The 22,919-nt window shown below is 42.0% G+C and overlaps 2 protein-coding genes across 3 annotated transcripts in view; one reads left to right on the top strand and one right to left on the bottom strand.

Moving 5' to 3' along the window:
* Positions 1–691: 691 nt before the first annotated feature.
* yipf4 (Yip1 domain family, member 4) lies at positions 692–17,425 on the bottom strand. 2 transcript variants are annotated; one of them, XM_080200710.1, is made up of 6 exons: positions 17,175–17,425; positions 8,941–9,094; positions 7,086–7,257; positions 3,546–3,623; positions 3,322–3,435; positions 692–1,502 (listed from the first exon to the last, which is right to left on the bottom strand). In XM_080200710.1, exons 1-6 carry the CDS (start codon positions 17,260–17,262, stop codon positions 1,365–1,367), a joined length of 744 nt encoding a protein of 247 aa, XP_080056836.1. In that variant the 5' UTR covers positions 17,263–17,425; the 3' UTR covers positions 692–1,364. The 2 variants fall into 2 exon arrangements, with proteins under 2 accessions (XP_080056836.1, XP_080056837.1); XM_080200711.1 differs by lacking the exon at positions 17,175–17,425 and adding an exon at positions 16,185–16,208.
* A 266-nt stretch (positions 17,426–17,691) lies between these two features.
* Positions 17,692–22,919, top strand: part of exo1 (exonuclease 1) — a 29,564-nt gene continuing 24,336 nt past the window's right edge. The window contains exon 1 of the mRNA XM_080200706.1: positions 17,692–17,772. The gene's annotated coding sequence lies outside the window, so the exon portion shown is untranslated. The remainder of the gene's footprint in view (positions 17,773–22,919) is intronic.

Genomic DNA, 22,919 nt, shown 5'->3' with positions numbered 1-22,919 from the left:
AGTCTCTACTGCCACTGACTGTTAGGTTCCTTATATTCATAACTACATTGAGTGTGAAACATCTGCTTTGACAGGCAAGTAAAATTGAAGCATCTTCAGAGCCATATTATTGCTCTTAATGGTGGTAGACCAAAGCAGTCAAGATATGACAAATGTAAAAATGGTTCCATAAAGGAAGCTGCTTACCTCAAAAGACTAAGACATAGCAATAGTAGTAAGCCATTCAGCCCATTGAGTCTCATCTACCATTCAATAAGATCATGACTTATTTACAATAGTCCTCAACTCCATTTGTCCACCTTATCCCCATATCTTGATTCCTTACTGATTAAAAACCTGTTTATCTCAGCCTTGAACATAAATAATTTATTTGAACTAGCTAGTTTAAAGGTCATACTAGTAGGATGGAGTTTGACCCGATAATTCAGCATAAATTCGTCCATTTTCACATTGTTATATAGCCTGTATCCATTCTTATGGATTGTGCACTTCCATTCCATCAACCAAGTTATTTAAGCTCATTATTCTTTTAAAAAAAAAGTTTAACACGAACAATGAAATAATGCCATGCAATTTAAACCCAATACATTTAGAGAAAAAAAGTCAAACTGTACCATTGAATCCAAATATGAATAAAAATAACAATCAGGTAAATAGTTTGTACATGTTTTAAAAAAAAGGCAACCACAGACACCTTATTTGCAGTTTATTTTACAAATGCATGTATTATAACTATTGTATACAACAGCCAGAAAGCAGCTAAAAAAAAATCCAAGCAAAAGGCACCCAACTTAAACTGAAATTTGAACTCATCTACACAAAGTGAACTTTTAAAATGCTTGGAATAAATCAGTTTGCAGGATTATATTGTCTTAAATAAAGTTATCTACAAAATCAATTTCACTTATTAGAATCGCATAAATCTGCACATTTTAAAAAGGTACAATGATCTCAAAACACAATGCTTTAACATTTATTTTTTTGAAATCCAAAATGCATTTGACATAAATGCACATCCTTGGCTTTTCATTCTTGATGCTTTGGCACAGGGCAGATAGCACTGTTCCACCATCTACTTCCAGTCAAACTGGTCACAGCCTTTGTCTTCAGTCCAAGTTGTTTTCACGAAAACCAAAACAGCATAAAAAATATTAAATACAAATGTATCAAGCTTCTTTCTAGTGTTTTAAAACCTTAGAGCTATGCTTTAGACCTGAAAATAACCACTTGAAGTCTGGAGGTCAGGGAAGAAACCCATTTTCTTCAACGTGTGGAGTCAATAGCACTTCTCTTCAACAATTTCCTTTCAACAGACTTTGCCAAACTGAGTCCAAAAAGTACTTCCATTTTTAGTCTCTTGAATATCAGACACCAGTGTACAAGGATAAAAAGTAAATATACAGAAGGAATATTGGATATATCAGAAGAGGTTTCTTTGTTTTGAATTCTTCTCCAACCAGCAGGGAAGCAGCGCTGTAAGCAGCCCAGAATACGCCAAACAGCTGAAAAACAAGATTTGTCAGTAGAATTCATTACCAGGTCTGAACATCTTCAATATATTATGCCAGAATAAACAGAGACTTGCGTCCTCAATTCTACACACAGCAAATTCCAATCCTCAAAATTCATGTTCTGGGAAAGGCACTGAAGCTACACACTAAATTGTATATTAACAGGAGGCCGAAAAAATTCAGATCTTAACTTTTACGGTTAATGCTCTACAAGTTTAGCATTGATGCATAAATCTGCTCCAAAAATGGTGGCAGATAAAGTTTGTACTTCTTAATCGTATCACAATAAGCTAATGGTACAAGGATAATCTTCATGACACAACTGGGGATGTGGTGGCACAGTGGTCAGCACTGCTACCTCAGCACCAGGGACTCAGGTTCAAATCTGGCCTTGGGTGACTGTGTTGAGTTTGTATGTTCTCCCCAGGGCGAATTTACCATTCCTGCCCACCATGGGATTTATCGTGGGCGACGGACAGACCAAGGTCCGTTGCCTGGGGTGGGATTTTCCTGTTTCAGAACGAGCGCAACCATAAAATTCCTCCACCCATGCCTGCATGGGTTTGCTCCAGTTTCCTCCTATTGTCCAAAGATGTGCAGGTTTGCTTGATTGGCCATGCTAAATCGCCCCTTGGTACCCCATGACATATAGGTTAGGGGGATTAGCGAGAAAAACGCATGGAGTTACAGGATAAGCATCAGTGCAGACTTGATGAGCTGAAAAGCTTCCTTCTGCACTGTAGGGATTCTACAGTTCTATTTAAAGATAATGATTTGGAACATTTTGAAGTAGGAACAACAAGATAGTTGGCATAATAAATGGCTAATGTAGACCTAGCGCCATTGGTCACAGAAACAGTAAAATGAATCACATATTTTATGGTATTCACCAGTTTTTGTACATACATTGTGATGATGTGGTGACAGCTGCATTTACAAGAAATGGCTACATGTCATTAACCATGTGCATAAAACGTGCAATCAAGGTGAAAAAAGATCCTTCAACAAGATACATAAAAAGGTTGAAGAAGCATTGTCCTGCTGAAAGATGTCACAGTTTTTCACACACTCCAAGTGCAGTAACTTACGCAAATGAAGCTAGCCGTTTTGGCATAATAAATATCCAACAGCACAGGTATAATGCTCTGAGTATGGTAAGAACCTACAGCTACTTAATCAGACAGACAAGGTCTAGATTTGATATTGCAACCAAATATGTCATTTCTCATACCACAGCCCACCCCCTTTATTATACTGATACATCATAAGAAAGTATGGGCAAACCAAGTGAGGTTGAAACTCATTGCTTTGATTTAAGGTGAAAGACCTACTACTCATGCAGATGTTTCGAAGATTTTCTATGAAAATAACATAATTAATCAAGCTACAGAATGCTTTAGCAGTTATTTCTAAAATGGGTTGCACATTCCCAATGGACTGGATGAGAGTTTAAACCTAACAAGGGTATTGCTGTGGAGGAAGAGAAATATGGTGTATATGAATGTCACAGGGAAACTATTAAAATAGCTAACTTGGAAAGAAAACAAATCAGGTGCCAGTTGAAATCAATATTCTAACTGAATTTTTTTTTATTATACAGACAGCAGAAATCCAAAGCAAAGAAAGTTTTGGCCAAAGTGGGTACCTGAATTCAAGCTTCAAGTCATTAACGCGTTAAGAAATGTATCATTCATAAGAATATACCTAGTGCAGTCATAATCTAGACAGAGTATCACAGCTAAAAGCAAGATTTTACATAACCACAGTAACCATCTCTTAAGATGAATACTTTCACCAATGAGACACTCACCTTTATCACCGTAGATAAAAGCTCAAAAGATTGAACAACCAAAAGGACTGGAACAATTACGATCAAAGGGAGTAGAGAATATCCAATCACGCCGAGAACCTGACCATATGCAACCTGTAAATTAGGACAGCCAAGTTATGATTTGGATTTGCAAAAATACTGGATCCATACAACTGTTATTTAGTTTGGACAAAAACATACATCAAGAAATAATCAGTACTTACCTCACCACCAAGAACCCGAGCCAATAAGAAGATAGTTAGCGATCCAATTATCCAGATTGTTATTATCCAGGAAACAACCTAAACAATTCATAACAAAACAAGATGTGGCATTTTAAAGAAAGCAATAGAAACCTGAAATAAAAACAAAATGCTAAAGACACTCAGCATCTATGGAGAGAGAAACAGAGTTAAATCAAGTCTGTGACCTTTACTTGGAACAAAAATAAGATGTTTTCACTTTCTGGGAAAGAACAGGTAAGAAGAAAAGGTAACACAGCAGATGGTCAATAAGACAAATTGCAATTTATCTCATTATAATCAATACAACTAGAGATCATAACCTTCGAGTAGAGATTCATAGGTGCACAAAAGTGGATTTTGTTCTCAAGGAAGTGACCATTGTCAGCAAAACTAGCAATTATTAACCATCTCTTCTTTCTCCGAGAAGGTGATGTGAACCCTCATAAATTGCTGCAGTTTATATGGTTATGATACAACCAACAATGCAGTTTTGGAGGGAGCTCTAGGATTCTGATGTAGCGATAATGAAGGAATGACAATATGTGTTGAAATTATAATGATGGGTAATTTAAAAGAGAACATGGAGGTGATAGTGTTTCTGGATTATTCAAGGTGGTGGGGATTGGAGGTTTTGCCAAAAAGCTCTGGCAAGTTGCTGCAGTGTAATCTGAAACTATGACACAGTGCAGCCATGATACACATAATGCAAGACTTAGTTTAGATTAAGAGTCAAACAAATGGACTGTTTTGTCAGAGATGGCGTTATGCTACATCTGAAAGCACAGACATAGTTTTTACACACAAGCTGACAGCAAACTCACTCTCTGGACTCTTCCACTGTTGCTAAACTATTAAACTGGTTAGTTGGAACAGAAGGATCTAGATAGGCTGGGCGAATGGGCCAGGAACTGGCAAATGGAATTTAATGTTGGCAACTGTGAGGTGGTCCACTTTGGTAGGAATAATGGTAGGAAGGACTATTACTTATGTGGTGAAAAACTGCAGCAGGCGACGGTGCAGAGGGACCTCGGGGTCCTTGTGCATGAGTCGCAAAAACCCAGCCTGCAGGTGCAGCAGGTGGTCAGGAAGGCTAATGGGATGCTGGCCTTCATCACAAGGGGGATTGAATATAAAAGTAGGGAGGTCTTGCTGCAGCTGTATAGGGCACTGGTGAGGCCGCAGCTGGAGTACTGTGTGCAGTTTTGGGCGCCGCACTTACGCAAGGATATTTTGGCCTTGGAGGGAGTGCAGAGGAGGTTTACTAGGCTGATGCCGGAGTTGAGGGGGTTGAGCTATGAGGAGAGGCTGAATAAACTAGGCTTGTACTCGTTAGAGTTTAGAAGAATGAGGGGAGATCTCATTGAGACATATAAGATGATGGATAGGATAGAGGTGGAGAGACTCTTCCCACTCAGAAAGGACAGTAGGACTAGAGGGCACAGCCTCAAGATAAAGGGGGGGCGGTTTAGTACGGAGTTGAGGAGGAACTTCTTCACTCAAAGGGTGGTGAATCTCTGGAATTCTCTGCCCGTTGAAGTGGTGGAGGCTGCCTCGCTAAATATTTTTAAGACGCGGGTTGATGGGTTTTTGATAGGCGAGGGGATTAAGGGTTATGGGGAGAGGGCGGGAATGTGGAACTGAGCCACGACAGATCAGCCATGATCTCATTGAATGGCGGGGCAGGCTCGAAGGGCTAGATGGCCTACTCCTGCTCCAAGTTCTTATGTTCTTGACATGCAGTACTGGAGGAGCAGAGGTTTCTTCCAATTAAATATCGACAATACTGAAGCCATTATTTTTAGCCCCCATTCCAAACTCAGTTCCTTAGCTACTAATCACTACATCACTCTCCATAGCAACAATCTGAAATTAAAAGTCTGTTCACAACCTTTGCCACATTTGATCCTGAAATGAGCTTCTGACCTCACATTCACACCATCACTAAGACCACCAATTTCCACCTCCTTAATGCTGCCAAATTTCACCCGGCCTCAGCTCATCCACTGCTGCAACCCGGGCTCATATCTTCACTACCTCCAGACTTGGTCATTTCAATGCACTCCTGCCTGGTCTCCCATATTCTATCCTAAATAAATTTGAGGTCGTCTGAAATTCTGCTGGACACGCCCTAACTTGCACCAAGTCTTGTTCAATCATCACCTCTTACTCACTGATCTATACTGGCCCTTAATCAAGCAACATATTAATTTTCAGATTCTCATTCTTGAGTATTGCTGAAGAAGAAACATGGTGTCTAACTTTTCAACTTGCATTCATTAGGACATGCAAGATTATCAATTTCAAAGGAAGCTTCGAGTGCAAGACAAGAAGGGTGGCACAGTAGCACATTGGCTAGCATTGCTGCCTCAGCACCAGGGACCTGGGTTTGATTCCTGGCTTGGGTCACTGTGTGGCGTTTGTATGTTCTCCCTGTTGTCTGTGAGTTTCCACCGGGTGCTCTGGTTTCTTCCCACATTCTGAAAGATGTTGGTTAGGTGCATTGACCCGAACAGGCGGAGTATGGCGACTAGAGGAATTTCACAGTAACTTCATTGCAGTATTAACGTAAGCCTTACTTGTGACAATGAACAAAAAAAAAGCTTTGACAGCCTCTCTTTTCAGCAACAATTATCCTTCTTTTCCAATCCTCCCATGGCCTCACCCATCCATATCTTTGCAATCTCTTCAAGCCTCAACCTCAGATAGCTGAGCTCACCTAATTCTGGCCTCTTAAGCATCCCCAAATTTAGTCACTCCACCATCAGTAGCTGTGACTTTAGTTGTCCAATCCCCAAGTTCTGGAATTCTCTCCCTACATCGCTCTGCCTCTCAACCTCGCTTTTCTTCAAGACATTTCTTAAAACCTCTGATCAAGTTTTTGGTCATCTAATATTTCTGTATATGGCTGCGTCACATTATGTTTTATAACGCTTTTGTGAAGTGCCTGAGCACCTTTTATTATATTAAAGGCACTGTATAAGTTGTTGTTGCAGCAACCACCATCCTGGCCAGTGTGCAGAAGACCCCACCAATAGTTTACATAACAGGAACAGACCATTCAGCTCCCAGAGCATGCTTCCCTTTACAATTAGGCCAGGGATAGTATGTCATTACATCAATTTTCTGCTTTTACTCCCTGTTCCTCGAGGCGCTTACTGAACAAAAAGCTGTGCACCTCAGTATCAAAAATTTGAATTGACCCAGGACCTGCAGTTTTGGGGCAAGAATTCCTGGTTTCCACTTACTTTGGTATGAAAAAGTTCTTCTTGATTGCACTCCCAAACGATTGATTCTAATTTTAAAATACTGTCTTCTTGTTTTGATTCCCCCATCAGAGGACAGACAGCAGTAAGTACAAAGAAACCATCAAATCCATTTATTATTTTGCTGGCACATCCTGTCAGTTAGAATATTCAAGGGTCATGCTTTCCACCAAAGGGCAGGAAAAATACTCCGTTATGCACCTTTTAACTTATTGCTGATTAGTCTTATCTGTTGTCCCATCACCAATACACTTACTCGGAATTGTCCATATAGCGAGATCATTGAAAACAAGAGGACCACGGCCAGCGGCCCCCAGAAGTCAGGATTATCTCTCACCACCTGTCTATTGAATCCCAGTGATGGCATTGGCATCAACACACATCGGATTTTGTAGTAAATGTCCTTTAGATCAATGTCCAACTCCTCCCTGCAGCATTAAAAGAGATTTAAGATAACTGAAGTGAGAGTTGATATCCGAACCATTACACTAAATGCATCTTAAAAACAAGAAGCAGCCCAAGATCAGTCTCTAAAGGGACCGTGAACACTGATTCCAATGTCACTGAGCACCAGCCTATAAGGATATCCTTTGCTTTCCTAATAGTTCAGTTGCCAGCATGCTTTGATTTCAATTAATAGGACAGCAGCAAGGTTGGTGCATGTGTAAACATTAATTAAAGCAGGTAGACTCAACCATAAAATTTCTCCTTAACCAAACTTCTCACTGCCTGTCACCACTCACATTCCAGACTAACAAGTGGAGATGACAGACTGTGAGGTGGATGAGACTGTTAAGCATTGACCAAAATGTGAGCATAATGGAACCATTCACCATAATCAGTGTCTTCAGCAAGGAAGGTAGAGGAAACTCTTCCTAGCTGAACCTAAAGGAGATTTGCGATTAAGAACTTACTCACAGGGCTACCACCCAATTTAGCAGAAAGCCCACGGATTTCTTTCTCCAAATGGATAAAGTTAGGGTTCATCACTGAAAATTCAGTTAATAGAAAACACCAAATGCATCTCTAATTGTCAACTAAAACTGAATTTTAAACTCACCAAAGCGCCATTGAAAAAAAACAAAAAGCATTTATCAGGGCTGCAGTAGGTTAAACAGAATTTTTGTTTTACATTGATGATTTTTAAAAAAAATTGATTAGCCACATTCTTTTAATTGTGTCAGTATTCTCAAAGAACTGAAGCGAAAACAATCAAAGCATTTGACATTAACACTACTGTAAGGAGTTTTTAAAATATTCAAGCTGAGTTAAGTAATTTCAAGGTATGAGAGAAGGCAGTTAAAAACTGGATCGCAAACTGCCTGCAGTTTTATGATTCTGTAGTCGTGATCTCCATTAGTTAATACCTCGATTTACAGAAACATTTGCCAAGTTGTATTAAATGAGCTGTGACTCTCCATGCAAAATCACAGTCAAGTGCCCAGAACAATGAAGCAATGATCTTGGCAGCCTATGACAATACACATGACCAGCACATCCATTAAATAGTATGAAAGCTACTCAATCAACCAAACCAGCACTTCAGAGATCTCAGTTTGAAGCCCAAACAAAACTGATCTGGTTAGACAATGTTCCTACTCTCTTCCAGCCACTTTGTCAATAAAACCACGGAAGATAATGGTTGCTTGTGGGCATGAGTATAGAAAATTGCAATTTTTTTGCAAGTTTAAAAAAAAAGGACATTAAATATAGGCCCTCCCCCCTATTTATTGCTTGTAACAAGTCTACGCCATGTGCTTAATTTCTACTTTGAACTTCTGTACATCTTTCAAAGGTCCATTTCATATTATGTATTCAGTCGGATACGTACAGAAATGGCAGCACTTGCAGGTAAGGAATGCTAACGCTTGGACAGCAAATGGCTGTTCGGTCACAAATTTATTAATGCAATTTAAAAAATTTAATTCTTGGGATGTGCACATTTTATTAGTCATCACTATTTGCAATTGAGTAAATGGCAGTGAACCCCTTCAGTGTATGGGGTGAAGGTACTCTCCCACAATGCAGGTTTTGTTAGTATCCAAATTTAAACATTTATCTCATGCATACACATTATATTGAAAATATACCACCAAAAGAATTAGACATACAGGAGTGGTTTTGAGTCCTCAGAATCATCTTCCTCCACCTCCAGAAGCCATCCATATCCCCTTTTCCTGAGGAACGCAGTTGCTGAAGCATCTTTTGCAGAATCTGTATCCATATTAAGCTTAACCTCTGGGGCAGCCATAGAACCACTGAGGTCTACAGAAAGATTAAGCAAAAAATGTCATAACAGTTAGAATTCAAAAGGACATCTATGGAATTTTAATGTCGAGTTCAAATAAACTGCATATAAAATATGTTTAAACAAATGCACTCTCACATTTTCTTCGGCTCAAAGATAGGTTTCACTGTGAATAAACACCACCCAAACACTAGACAAAAATATTTTAATGAACACACTAAAATAAATTTCCACAAAAAGGAATCTTTAATTAGTGAACAGACTCGCACCACAAGAAATATAGATTAAAAAGCCAATGTTAACTGGAAGACACTATGATCTTCCTCTCCACCTAATTCCCTCATTATGTTCACCCCTTTTTACCTCTACTAAATAACCTTCAAAAACACAATGTGAAGAGCACATATCAACATTTTACATTAATTAGGCTCATCTCACTGTTGCCTTCACCATTGTATCATGCAGCCAATTTCCAGAATTTATTCTGTTAACCTAAATCTTACACATCCACGTAGTCTTCAGGACCTGCCAATTTCATAATTCTCTAAATTCATTCACTCCACAAACCTGTTTAGTTTTCTGCTTTCCTCTGAATAGTTGGGGATTTCCAATTTCATTTTCAAAAATTTATTTGTGGGACATGGGCATCACTGGCTGGCGAGCATTTATTGCTCATACCTAGTTTCCCTTGAGAAGGTGGTGGTGAGCTGCCTCTTGAATCATTGCAGTCCATGTGCTGTGGGTTGACCCACAGTGCCATTAGGGAGGCAATTCCAGGATTTTGACCCAGCAACTGCAAAAGAATGGCAATATATTTCCAAGTCAGGATGGTGAGTGGTTTGGAAGGGAACTTGTAGGCCGTGGTGTTCCCACATATCTGCTACCCTTGTCCTTCTAGATGGAAGTGGTCATGGGTTTAGAAGGTGCTATCTGAGGATCTTTGGTGAATTGCTCCAGTGCATCTTGTACATCTTCATACTCTTCCAGAAAACAGACAAGTCCACAACTTCTATCAATACACTTTGAAAATTTTCCACAGCTAAAAGAATGAAGATTTTGCTTCACCCAATAGCCATATTTAAATAAAAATGACAAAAGACAAGATAATTTTGTTTCTTGACCTTGGTCAGAGTGCAGGTGATAATCTTGTTGGAAGACTAAATTGATAACTTTTCCATTGAAAAAATTTCCCTGCTGTCTACCCTGCGTAAGTACAAATGATTCAATATGTATTTGACCTGACAAAACAGATTAACCACATATTATAATGACTTGCATTTACAGGATCATAGAATCATCACAACATAGCAGGCTATTTGGTTTCCTGTATTTGTACTGGCCTTCCAAATGAGCTATTCCCTCAGTGTTGTCCCCTTGCCATCTCTCTATAATGCTGCACATTCCCCAAGTCTTCAATGTAATGAGACATCCCCAATGAATGTAAAGAGTCAAAATTTAACTTCAAGGAGATTTTAAGATAGATAGGTGACTAAAAGGTTGGTTAAAGTGGTAAATTTTGAGGAGCATTTTAAATGAAGAGAGGTGAGAGGCAGAAAGATGCAGGGGAAGAATTCAAGAGCACAGTGACTCAATGACAAAACATGGCCCCCAATTGTGGGGCAAAGGAAGTGGAGTGCACAACAGCCCAGACTTGTCATTAAAAGTACACTTGGAAGATAACATATAAGTTATGATATAACATATTGCTGAAAGGCAGCATGTAGACAAGAATAAGGAAGGGGCTCAGAATAGGTCCTTTGACAACTTAGGATACTTAAGACAATTTAGGATTAGGATAGGAAGAGAAGCCATTCCAGGATATTCCCTGGATGTGACTGGATAAACAAGAGCAGAACTAGATGTAGGAAGTCCCCGCATTTAAGTTAAGAATTCCAAGGAAGGTCAGAATACCATGCTCGTTTGTGACTTTGATTTGGGCTGTCTCAATGTTGAGACAGAAAAACTGACACTTCTGCTCTATGGGCAGAAAACAAAATTATAGCTTTTCATTAAGTAAGCAGTACGTGGGAGCAAATAAAAGACTCTTAAGTTGTTAGTCACAGCTCCAGGGACCTGGGTTCGATTCCCATCTTGGGTCACTGTCTGTGTGGAGTTTGCACATTCTCTTTGTGTCTGCATGCGTTTCCTCCTGGTGCTCCAGTTTCCTCCCTAAGTCCAAAGATGTGCGGGTTAGGTTGATTGGCCATGCTAAAATTGCCCCGTAGTGTCCTGAGACGCATAGGTTAGAGGGATTAGCGGGTAAATATGTAGGGATATGAGGGTAGGGCCTGGGTGGAATTGTGGTCTGTGCAGACTTGATGGGCCAAATGGCCTCATTCTGCACTTTAGGGTTTCTATATGTTTAGTATATCAAAGGCTCTCAATTTAGTATTTATTAAAGCGATGCTTTCAAGATTGCTCTTAGAACCTCAATCTGAAATTCAGTTGTTAAAGAAATTCTTCAAAAGAATAACTGCAATATTCATAGAGGAAGAACAATTGGGCAATGCATCAAGAATACACATTTCTTACACTGGATAATGTGTAGGTGATACAAAATGCCAGATTATGTATTGGAAGTAAAAATTCTGACTGGCCAATAATTTATAATTTATCTAGTTCAGTGCCACCCAATAAAAATTACTAACCAGCTACAGGCATATAGCTACAATGACACAAGATATATTGCTTCAATGCCACGTAATAGAAGTCAGCACACTTCATGTATATTTTACTTAAACACCAATCCCCATTTTTACTGAAGATGTAAAATACTCACACTGATCAATAAACACTCGTACATTTTACCTTTATCTCACCATTAATAAAAAAAGTGTAGTGCATGCACACACAGTGCAATTACAAATATTACAATCACATTCCTAATGGCCATACTTAACTTTTTTGACTTAATTCAATTATTTACATCTGATTCCCAGCTAGCAACAGATGGCCAATGGTTTACATATTGGATAATATGGTTAATTAAGTGGAAATGTTAAAACTGAGGCAATTTAATCTTGCATTAAGTCAACATTATAAAAAGCTCCTGTCTTCATTCTGAAAATGACAAAACTGCAGAAAGAAATAGAAACATTAATTCCCCACTCTAATCACATTTCAACTTTTAGATTGGTCACAATAACTGAACCTACTTTTAAAAGATTTATTCTTTTATGGGATGTAAATGTTGCTAGTAAGGTCAGCATTTGTTGTCCGTTCCTAATTCCCCTTGAACTAAGTGACTTGCTAGACCATTCCAGGGGGCACTTAAGAATCAACCACATTGGTGTTGATGGAATCACAAATGGCCAGATCAGTAAGGATGGCCAATTTACTTCCCTCAAGGGACTTGAGAACCAGATGAGTTAACAACAATCAACGATATTTGCATGGTCACCATTATTCAGACTAGTTTTCAATTCCCAAATTTTTATTAATTGGATTTGAACTCATGACCCCAGAGCATTAGTTCTGTAGAAGGGTCATATGGCCTCAAAGATTAAAACTGTTTCTCTCTGCACAGATGCTATCAGACCTGCTGAGTAAATCCAGCATTTTTTGTTTTTATTCCCAGAGCATCAGCCTAGGCCTCTGGAACACTAGTCCAGTGACATTACCACTACAAAACCATCTTCCCATATTGGGTGCAAGAAGTTTAGGATGGTTTAGTTTCACATTGAAGAATTTAAGGCAATACATAATTTAAAATTATTTCTACTTTACTGCATTAAATGCAATGAGTTGAGCTTTTAGAAATAATTTATCTTCATGGTCTAGTGTGGAGTGGATCAAAGGACATCCTACCTCTGATACTGATTGCTCACAAAGACAATCTCATTTCAGGACAAAACCAGTCTGATTACTTGTTCAGACAATGTGTGTAATTATATGATCTGTTAATCAGATAAGGAAATAGTTCCCTATTAGCAACATGAATGAATTTTGGGAGAGTCTGAGTATCAGCTCATGGGACGTTTTTAGTCAAAGCAGTTCAGGCTGGAAATAAATATGATGAGCATTCACCACTGCTTTAAGTTCTTGGATTGTGCAACATATTCAAGTTTTATGGAAAGATAAAAGAAAGTCTGTACTGCAGAGTGCCAGGCCCTGTTATGGTAGTATGGGAAAATGGTTTCACATTAAGTTACTTTTCTTTAGGTTAACTTTACCAGCAGCTCATTAAGGAGAGTAATACTGAATCTCAATATTGAAGATCCTGCACTTCGTGGGTTAATAGACCCAAAACAAAAATGCATCACTAGTTCCAAGTCTCACATGATAGCCTCGCTTGGAAAACAGAGCATCAAAGAAGGTAGAACTGTTTTGGTTCCAAGGACTATATACTTGCTAATTTCATTAAATGCCTATTCCAAGTCACACTTCAAGAAGGTAAACAATCTACTCTGTCTTTGTTTAGACAGAACAGCAATTTAGGAGACAGATTATGTAAAGGTTAAGAATTCAAATAGTGGGTTAAGTGGAGTTCTGTTACAAATAGGATTAGCATGGAGTGGGGGAGGAGGGCACAAAAAAAAACAGAACTAAGTTCAATATAACATTGAGTGTTCTACAAAATCCATAAAATGAAGCGACAAGGTTAATAACTCTGTCCTACACAAGGAATATCAAATTATCAAAATTAGCAGATTTGCTTCATGCTACAAGCGAGTCGAGAGTTGTGGCAGTTGGGGCAAATAGAAAGTGGAGACAAGAATCAGATCAACCATTGACGCCGAAGCAGGCTCAAAGGGCCGAATAACCTATTCCTACGCCAAATTCTTATATTACATAAAGCATAGTAAAGCTTCAGTAGTACATAAGAAATAGGAGCAGGAGTAGGCCATCTAGCCCTTCGAGCCTGCCCCGCCATTCAATAAGGTCATGGCTGATCTGTCGCTGCTCAGTTCCACTTTCCTGCCCTCTCGCCATAACCCTTAATCCCCTCTCTTATCAAAAACCCATCAACCCGCGTCTTAAAAATATTTAGCGAGGCAGCCTCCACCACTTCAACGGGCAGAGAATTCCAGAGATTCACCACCCTTTGAGTGAAGAAGTTCCTCCTCAACTCCGTTCTAAGCCGCACCCCTTTTATCTTGAGGCTGTGCCCCCTAGTCCTACTGTCTTTTTGAGCGGGAAGAGTCTCTCCACCTCTATCCTATCCATCCCATTCATCATCTTATACGTCTCAATGAGATCTCCCCTCATTCTTCTAAACTCTAACGAGTACAAGCCCAGTTTATTCAGCCTCTCCTCATAGCTCAACCCCCTCAACTCCGGTATCAGCCTAGTAAACCTCCTCTGCACTCCCTCCAAGGCCAGAATATCTTTGCGCAGGTGTGGCGCCCAAAACTGCACACAGTACTCCAGCTGCGGCCTCACCAATGCCCTATACAGCTGCAGCAAGACCTCCCTACTTTTATATTCAATCCCCCTCGCTCTGAAGGCCAGCATCCCATTCGCCTTCCTGACCACCTGCTGCACCTGCAAGCTGGGTTTTTGCGACTCATGCACAAGGATCCCTCTGCACCGTCGCCTGCTGCAGTTTTTCGCCCCGTAAGTAATAGTCCTTCCTACCGTTCTTCCTACCAAAGTGGACCACCTCACACTTGCCAACATTAAATTCCATTTGCCATTTCCTGGCCCATTCGCCCAGCCTATCTAGATCCTTCTGCAGACTCTCCACACCCTCCGCACAATTTGCCGTTCCACCAATCTTGGTGTCATTAGCAAATTTCGACACCCTACACTCGGTTCCCTCCTCCAGATCATCTATATAAATGGTAAAAAGCTGAGGCCCCAGCACCGACCCCTGGGGCACTCCACTAGTCACCATCCGCCAATCCGAATAGCACCCGTTGACCCCCACTCTCTGCCTCCTATTTGACAACCAATCCTCTATCCACGCTAACACCCTACCCCCAACTCCATGTCCCTCGACCTTCTGCAATAACCTCTTGTGAGGTACTTTGTCAAACGCCTTCTGAAAATCTAGAAAGACCACATCCACCGGCTCTCCTCTATCCACCGCCCTAGACACATCCTCATAGAACTCCAGTAAATTTGTCAGACACGACTTCCCTTTAATGAAACCATGCTGCATCTGCTCTATCAAGCAATTCCCTTCAAGATGCCTCGCAATTTCCTCCTTAATGACAGATTCTAACATTTTACCTACCACAGACGTTAAACTGACCAGCCTATAATTCCCCGCCTTTTGCCTGGCACCCTTCTTAAACAACGGCGTAACATTAGCCGTTTTCCAATCATCCGGCACTTCCCCGGAATCCAGCGACGTTTGGAAAATAACCACCAAGGAATCCACTATCACCTCCGCCATTTCTTTCAGAACCCTCGGATGCATTCCATCCGGTCCTGGAGACTTGTCCACAATCAGCCCCTCCAGTCTGTCGAGCACCGCCCCTCTAGTAACAGTAATGTCATTGAGACCCTCCAGTCCTACCACCTTTCCATCGCTAACACCCGGCAAATTATTCACGTCGCAATGTTCCCAGCAGTATATAAGGCTCTTTTCCTATCCAAGAAACCTATGATATCAATATGTAAATGTTTCTATTTTTCCTCTTAAATCATGGAAGATGCCCATCTGTACAATTCTTGATTACATCTTTCAAACATTGTAGAACATTTTAAGCTTCTACAATAATTATGATTCAATAAGTTATAAACGGCATTATTTGTAACTTTGACAATGATGCACTCTCCATCCGCATTCTTTTCAACAGCTCTATAGTCTTTGGTTGATCAGACATAGGAACACACCAACACCTCAACATCTTTTCTCTGTTGTCTGAGGGGGACTGCCCTCACCCATTTTCATTCATCTACCCATCTGTAACCATGGCTGCTCTTCCCATCCTGATGACTGTTACTCTTAAAGATCCCCACGACAGATCTATTTTGTTTCCTCCCACATTCTGAAAGACATGGTTAGGTGCATTGACCTGAACAGGCGCCAGGCTATGGTGACTAGGAGAATTTCATTGTAGCATTAATGTAAGCCTTACTTGTGACAAATAAATAAATCCATGATCCCCTCATCTACATGACATTCCATGGCAGTATAGTTCAAAGACAGAGGGTCACCTTCTAGATGTACTCATGCCACCTTGCTGTACCTCCACCATTTCTCCCAGACCTTCAACTGTTTGTCTCATCAGTCTACTTGCTTGCCTCCCAGTCCAGAATGTTGTGTCTGGAAGAAATTGCAACTCATAAGGTAGGCCAAAATTAGGCCATGAACTCTGTCATAAACTGTGCAATTTTCTCAAAACGCAACTCATTGATCACATGGCTAAAACACATCCTAATATTGTCTTCTTTGACTTGGCATCAATTTGCGGCTGACCATACCTTGGGGCATTTACTTGCATTATAGATACAATGAAAATGCAAGTCATTGCTGAATTATCACTACCCCAGAGGGCAATTTGAGGATGTCATCAGCAGAAGTAAAATGTACTGAATACCAATGAAACAAAAAAGTGGTGGGAGTCTGGGTGAAAGTGAGTAGGTATTTGGGACCTGGGTTCAAATCCTGCCAGGGCTGACAAATGTCTGTTAACCTCTCTGACTTTTAGCTAAAATCAAGTATCAGATCAAGCCTAAGATGGGGTGCAATACCATATCTTGTCAGCTTGGATCTCTGTCAAATGCAGATCTTGAATGAGATTCAACTGGACTTTGAATTTGGATTTTGGAACAAGCAAGGAATGGATTTGGATTCACCTGGTCTATTCTGGGCATTAATTTTGTAACTTTAAAGGTGGAGAAAAAAAATCTGTGTTACCATAATAACCTTATAACCAACAGATTTTGAACCTTTTGAATTATTTGGGATGGGCGTGCAACACAAAACCGTGCGCAATGTAGTAGAGAAATCAGGAAGCACAAAATCCAAACATCATTGGCATCACCAAGAAATAAGACAGGCAACATTCCCAGGTTGTGAAGGAATCATCTTTTCCACAGCAGCCTTGTGCTCCACCCACCCAGACTATCAGTGCCCTCATTCACTCACACCCAGCCACCCTCCACTCACCTAAACATCCACACAGCAACAAACTTTGGGCCTACCTTCACCGTCCGCTGAAGAGACGAAGGTGAAGTCCCCGTTGCTGGGGGTGAAATGCTGCTGTGACAGGCCGCTGCTGTGCGAGCTCATGGCGCCGGTACCACTGAGGTGGAGACAGGGATTAGGGGAGGGGAAGGGACCGGGACTCCAGAGCCCCGCGAACCGTTTACCGTCCGATCTCCTCCGCCCCTACCGCCAGCCTGGCTTTCCCGACGACGTCACACAAAAGACGAACATCTCCACCACCGAACACGCATGCGGAGAAACGCCACCAGCAGAGCGCGCATGCGGAGAAACCACCAGCCCCAGGAGGATGCGGAAAAACTGCCATCAACCGAGCGCGCATGCGGAGAAAGCCCCTCCACAACGAGCCGGCGACGAGGGGGCGTGGCTGGGAAAGAGGGGCGTAGCTGCGCAGGAGGCGTGGCCGATGCCGGTTACTCTCCCCGCCCAGGCCCCGCCCCCGTCCGGGCCCACCTCCCAACACAGCGCTCTCTCATTGGACCTCGCGAACGGCCAACTGAAATTCACCTTGCTTGCCTAAACTTTTGGCGGGTAAATACCAAAGCGCAATTAAATGTTTTCGTTTGTGGCCCTGAGGTGAGTTCTGATATTAGTTGCCCCCAGTTTAAAATAATAAATAGTATGAGGAGTGATAGGTGGCTCTATATGCTTTTTGAAAGTGGGTATCGCAAAAAAAAGGCCGATGGAATGAAACGGTTGACAATAACATCGGTTTAAATATCCCCGCTCGGGGGCCGTCGCCTCCTGAGTCGGCGCCGGCCGGGGTCACGGTGGCTGGAGGAGGGGAGGGCTGTGATGAGTAGCATATGCGGTTGTGTTCTTACTGTCAGTGCACAATAATACATCTCCTCGGGTTGAGTTCGATCCGGCCTCCCACCCTGGAACATGGGTCTGAATCAGCCCAAGAGGAGCCGGTGGGTTCAGCCTCTGACTCGTTGGCTGCTGTTCCCACCATTTCCGATAGCAACTTGCACTGAAGTATCGGCTTGAAAACCATAACCCTCCCCAACTCCGGACACTTCAGGGGAGCGCTTTGTGTTAACCAGAACCATAGGAGAAGAAGTGAGGGTAGGTGGCCCAAAGTCTAGCTAGGAATGTCTTAAAAAAAATTAAAAGAAATTCTAGAGGTTAGGGCCCAGGCATCTCAACGTACAGGCACCAATGGTGGAGCGATTAAAATCTGGAATGCTCAAGTGGCCAGAATTAGTTGAGTGCAGATAGTTCTCACTTTGGCTTGACTTGTATGTGGCCAGAACTGGCCTTGTACCTTTTGTGGTTTATTTTTTCCTCATTATCTCTTTGCATGCCCACTTTTATTGTGTATTACTTAAAATGGGTGCCAGTATATGCAAAGTAATAACAAAATAATTAATACAAGAATTGTAAGTAGGACAAATGCAGATTGTTTATATGTACCAATTGGATGTAAAAATAACGTGTTAACCATTGGCTTAAATAACGGAAGTATTTTAAAATAAGATGGTTATGTTTACTGAAGGCAGTCAATAAAGACAGGGGGATAATGTAAATTTTAGTGCGAAATTTCTGTTGAGAAGTATGTCAAACTTATTTGGGTATCCTAAAGCAGTTTATATCCTGCCCCATGCGGATGTGAAGACTGCACTTGATGAAATACATACAACTACAAGTGTAATTGACAAAACATCTCGCGGTCTTTCCATCGTGGCTGGTGATATTCAACCGGGTCAACCTCAAGAGTGTCTTACCAAGAAAGCATTAACATGTCTCCTGTCCCACCACAGGCCCAAACATCCTTGACCACTGCTACACTAACATCAAACATGCCTACTGCCCTATCCGCCGTTTGCACTTTGACAAATCTGACAGCAAGGCTGTACTACTACTCCTGGCTTACAAGTGTGAGAATCCAATAAAGAAAGTTGTGCAATGTCTGAGCCAATGGGAGATTTCCTATTGGGACTGCTTTGAATGGAGGACTGGTCAATATTGAAGATCACAGTGACCAACCTAAATGAGTACATAAGAACATAAGAAATAGGAGCAGGAGTAGGCCTTCGAGCCTGCCCCGCCATTCAATAAGATCATGGCTGATCTGTCGTGGCTCAGTTCCACATTCCCGCCCTCTCCCCATAACCCTTAATCCCCTCTCTTATCAAAAACCCATCAACCCACGTCTTAAAAATATTTAGCGAGGTAGCCTCCACCACTTCAACGGGCAGAGAATTCCAGAGATTCACCACCCTTTGAGTGAAGAAGTTCTTCCTCAACTCCGTTCTAAACCGCCCCCCCTTTATCTTGAGGCTGTGCCCCCTAGTCCTACTGTCCTTTCTGAGTGGGAAGAGTCTCTCCACCTCTATCCTATCCATCACATTCATCATCTTATACGTCTCAATGAGATCTCCCCTCATTCTTCTAAACTCTAACGAGTACAAGCCTAGTTTATTCAGCCTCTCCTCATAGCTCAACCCCCTCAACTCCGGAATCAGCCTAGTAAACCTCCTCTGCACTCCCTCCAAGGCCAAAATATCCTTGCGTAAGTACGGCACCCAAAACTGCACACAGTACTCCAGCTGCGGCCTCACCAATGCCCTATACAGCCGCAGCAAGACCTCCCTACTTTTATATTCAATCCCCCTCGCTATGAAGGCCAGCATCCCATTTGCCTTCCTGACCACCTGCTGCACCTGCAAGCTGGGTTTTTGCAACTCATGCACAAGGACCCCGAGGTCCCTCTGCACCGTCGCCTGCTGCAGTTTTTCGCCACGTAAGTAATAATTCTTCCTACCATTATTCCTACCAAAGTGGACCACCTCACACTTGCCAACATTAAATTCCATTTGCCAGTTCCTGGCCCATTCGCCCAGCCTATCTAGATCCTTCTGTAGACTCTCCACACCCTCCGCACAATTTGCCGTTCCACCAGTCTTGGTGTCATCAGCAAATTTCGACACCATACACTCGGTTCCCTCCTCCAGATCAGAGTACGCCACTTCAGTAACAGACTAACTTCATTAGTGTGTAGAACACTGTACCAAAGAAGCAATTCCGAGCGTTTCCAACTACAAACCAAGAATGAACAGGGGCATCCTCTGCCTAATGAAGCTTACGTCTGATGTGTTCAAGTTGGGTGATCTTACCTATACAAGAAATCCAGATATGATCTTCAGAGAACTATCAAAGATACCAAGAGACAATACCGGACCAAGTATTGGTGAACAGCCATCAATTGTGGCAAAGTCTACAAAACATAATAGGCTACAAGATGAAGATGTGCAGAAATGCTGGCAACAATGCATCATTCCGCAATGAGCTCAATACATTCTGTGTTCATTTTAAGCAGGGGATCAGCGAGGGGTCATCATCCACACCGACAGTCTCGGTCAAGCTGGTCCGAGGTCACCATCACAGATGTCAAATCAGCTTTCATGAAAGGGGCGGTACGGTGACACAGTGGTTAGCAGTGCTGCGTCACAGCACTGGGGACCCAGGTTCGATTCCCGGCTTGGGTTACTATCTGTGTGTAGTTTGCACATTCTCCCCGTGTCTGTGTGGGTTTCTTGCAGCTGCTCTAATTTTCCCCTCGCAATCTGAAGATGTGCGGGTTAGATTGATTGGCTGTATTAAATTGACCCTTAGTGTCGGGGAACTAGCTAGGGGTAAATACATGTGGTTATGGGGATAGGGACTGGGTGGGATTGTGGTCGGTGCAGATTCGATGGGCCAAATGGCCTCCTTCTGCATTGTAGGATTTTTATGAACCCACAGAAATCGACTGGCCTGGATGGGCTTCCCAGCCAAACACTTAGATCTTGCATGAACCAGCTGGCATGAGTATTCACAGACATCTTTAACTGCCCTTTACTCCGATCTGAAGTTCCTGTCTATTCAAAAAGATGACCATTGACCCTGTACCAAAGAAAAGCCAGCCGGCGTGCAATAATGACTACTGCCTGGTGGCTCTGACATCCATCATTATGAAGTGTTTTGAAAGATTAGTTATGTTATACATCAACTCCAGTCTTCCAGATTGCCTGCATGCACTAGAGTTCGCCTGTTGCCGCAGCAGGTCCACAGAGGATGCCGTCTCCCTGGCACCACATTCAACCCAGGAACACCAACGACTCTATTTTCTCAGGAGCTAAGGAAGTTCAGCATGTCTGCTTGAATCTTGCCAATTTTTACAGATCCACCATAGAAAGCATCCTTCCAGGATGTATTACAGCTTGGTGTGGCTCCCGCTTTGATCAAGACCGCAAGAAACTGCAAAAGGTTGTGAATGAAGCCCAGTCCATCACGCAAACCAGCCTCCCACCCACTGACTCCGTCTACGCTTCCCGCTGCCTCAGGAAAGCAGCCAGCATAATTAGGACCCCATGCGCCCAGGCATTTTCTCTTCTGCTTTCTTCCGTCGGGAAAAAGATACGAAAGTCTGAGGTCACGTACCAACTGACTCAGGAAAGCTTCTTCCCTGCTGTCATCAGACTTTTGAATGGACCTATTTAGCTGATCTTTCTCTGCACTCTAGCTATGACTATAACACTATTTTCTTCACCTTCTTCTTTCCTTTTCCCCTTTGAACTGTATGTTTTCTCTGTATAGCACAAGAAACAAAAATTTTCACTTTATCCCAATATATGTGACAATAAATCAAATCAGATACACCTTAGTAACAAGGACAAGGACAGATTCCTATTTATACAGCTCACTCCAAACTCTGGCCTAGAGCTCTATTCGTCCCTCTCTGATTGGCTCCTCGACTTCCTAACCCATAGACCGCAATCAGGAAGGAGAGGTAACAATACCTTCTGCACAATTTTCCACCATACTGGTAGCCTGTAAGACTGTGTTCTCAGCCCTTTACTATAATCTGTATTCCTTTGACTGTGGGGCCAAATTCCACTGCAGCTCCATCTTCAAATTTGCTAATGACGCCACTATAAAAGGTTGGATCTCAAACAATGATGAACAGACTACAGCAAAGAGCTAGAAAATTTGGTGAAATGTTGCAATGACAATAATCTCTCCCTCGGTATCAGTAAAACAAATGAACTAGTCAGTGACTTCAGAAAACATAGTGGAGGACATGCCCCTGTCTACATCAATGGTGCTGAAGTGGAGCTTCAAGTTTCTAGGTGTTGAGACCACCAACAATCTGTCCTTGACTCTCCACACCAATGCTACAGTTTAGAAAGCTCACCAACGCTTCTACTTTCTCAGAAGGCTAAGGAAACTCGTTATGTCTACCACAATTCTCACCAGTCTTTACAGATACACTATGGAAAACATTCTATCCAGTCGTACCACAGTTTAGTATGGCTCCTGCCATACCACAGGCGCAGTGGGACCCGGGTTCGATTCCCCGCTTGCGTCATTGTCTGTGTGGAGTTTGCACGTTCTCCCTGTGTCTGTGTGGGATTCCTCTGGGTGCTCCAGTTTCCTCTCACAGACTGAAAGATGTGCTGGTTAGGTGCATTGACCCGAACAGATGCCGAAGTGTGGCAACCAGGGGAATTTCACAGTAACGTCATTGCAGTGTTAATGTAAGCCTTACTTGTGACTAATAAATAAACTTAAAAGAAACCACAAAGGGTTGTGAACATAGCCCAGTCCATCATGCAAACAAGCCTCCCATTCATTGACTCTGTTTACACTTCCTGCTGCCCCAGAAAAGCAGCCTGCATAATCAAGAACCCCACGCATCCCAAACATTCTCTCTTTCATCTTTCGTTGGGAAAAAGATA

This window comes from Carcharhinus amblyrhynchos, chromosome 12 (genome assembly GCF_965287045.1).
Source record: "Carcharhinus amblyrhynchos chromosome 12, sCarAmb.v2.hapA, whole genome shotgun sequence".
Taxonomy (NCBI): Eukaryota; Metazoa; Chordata; class Chondrichthyes; order Carcharhiniformes; family Carcharhinidae; genus Carcharhinus; species Carcharhinus amblyrhynchos.
The sequence above is the reverse complement of the archived record's forward strand: the minus strand, read 5'-3'. Positions and strand labels throughout refer to the sequence as shown.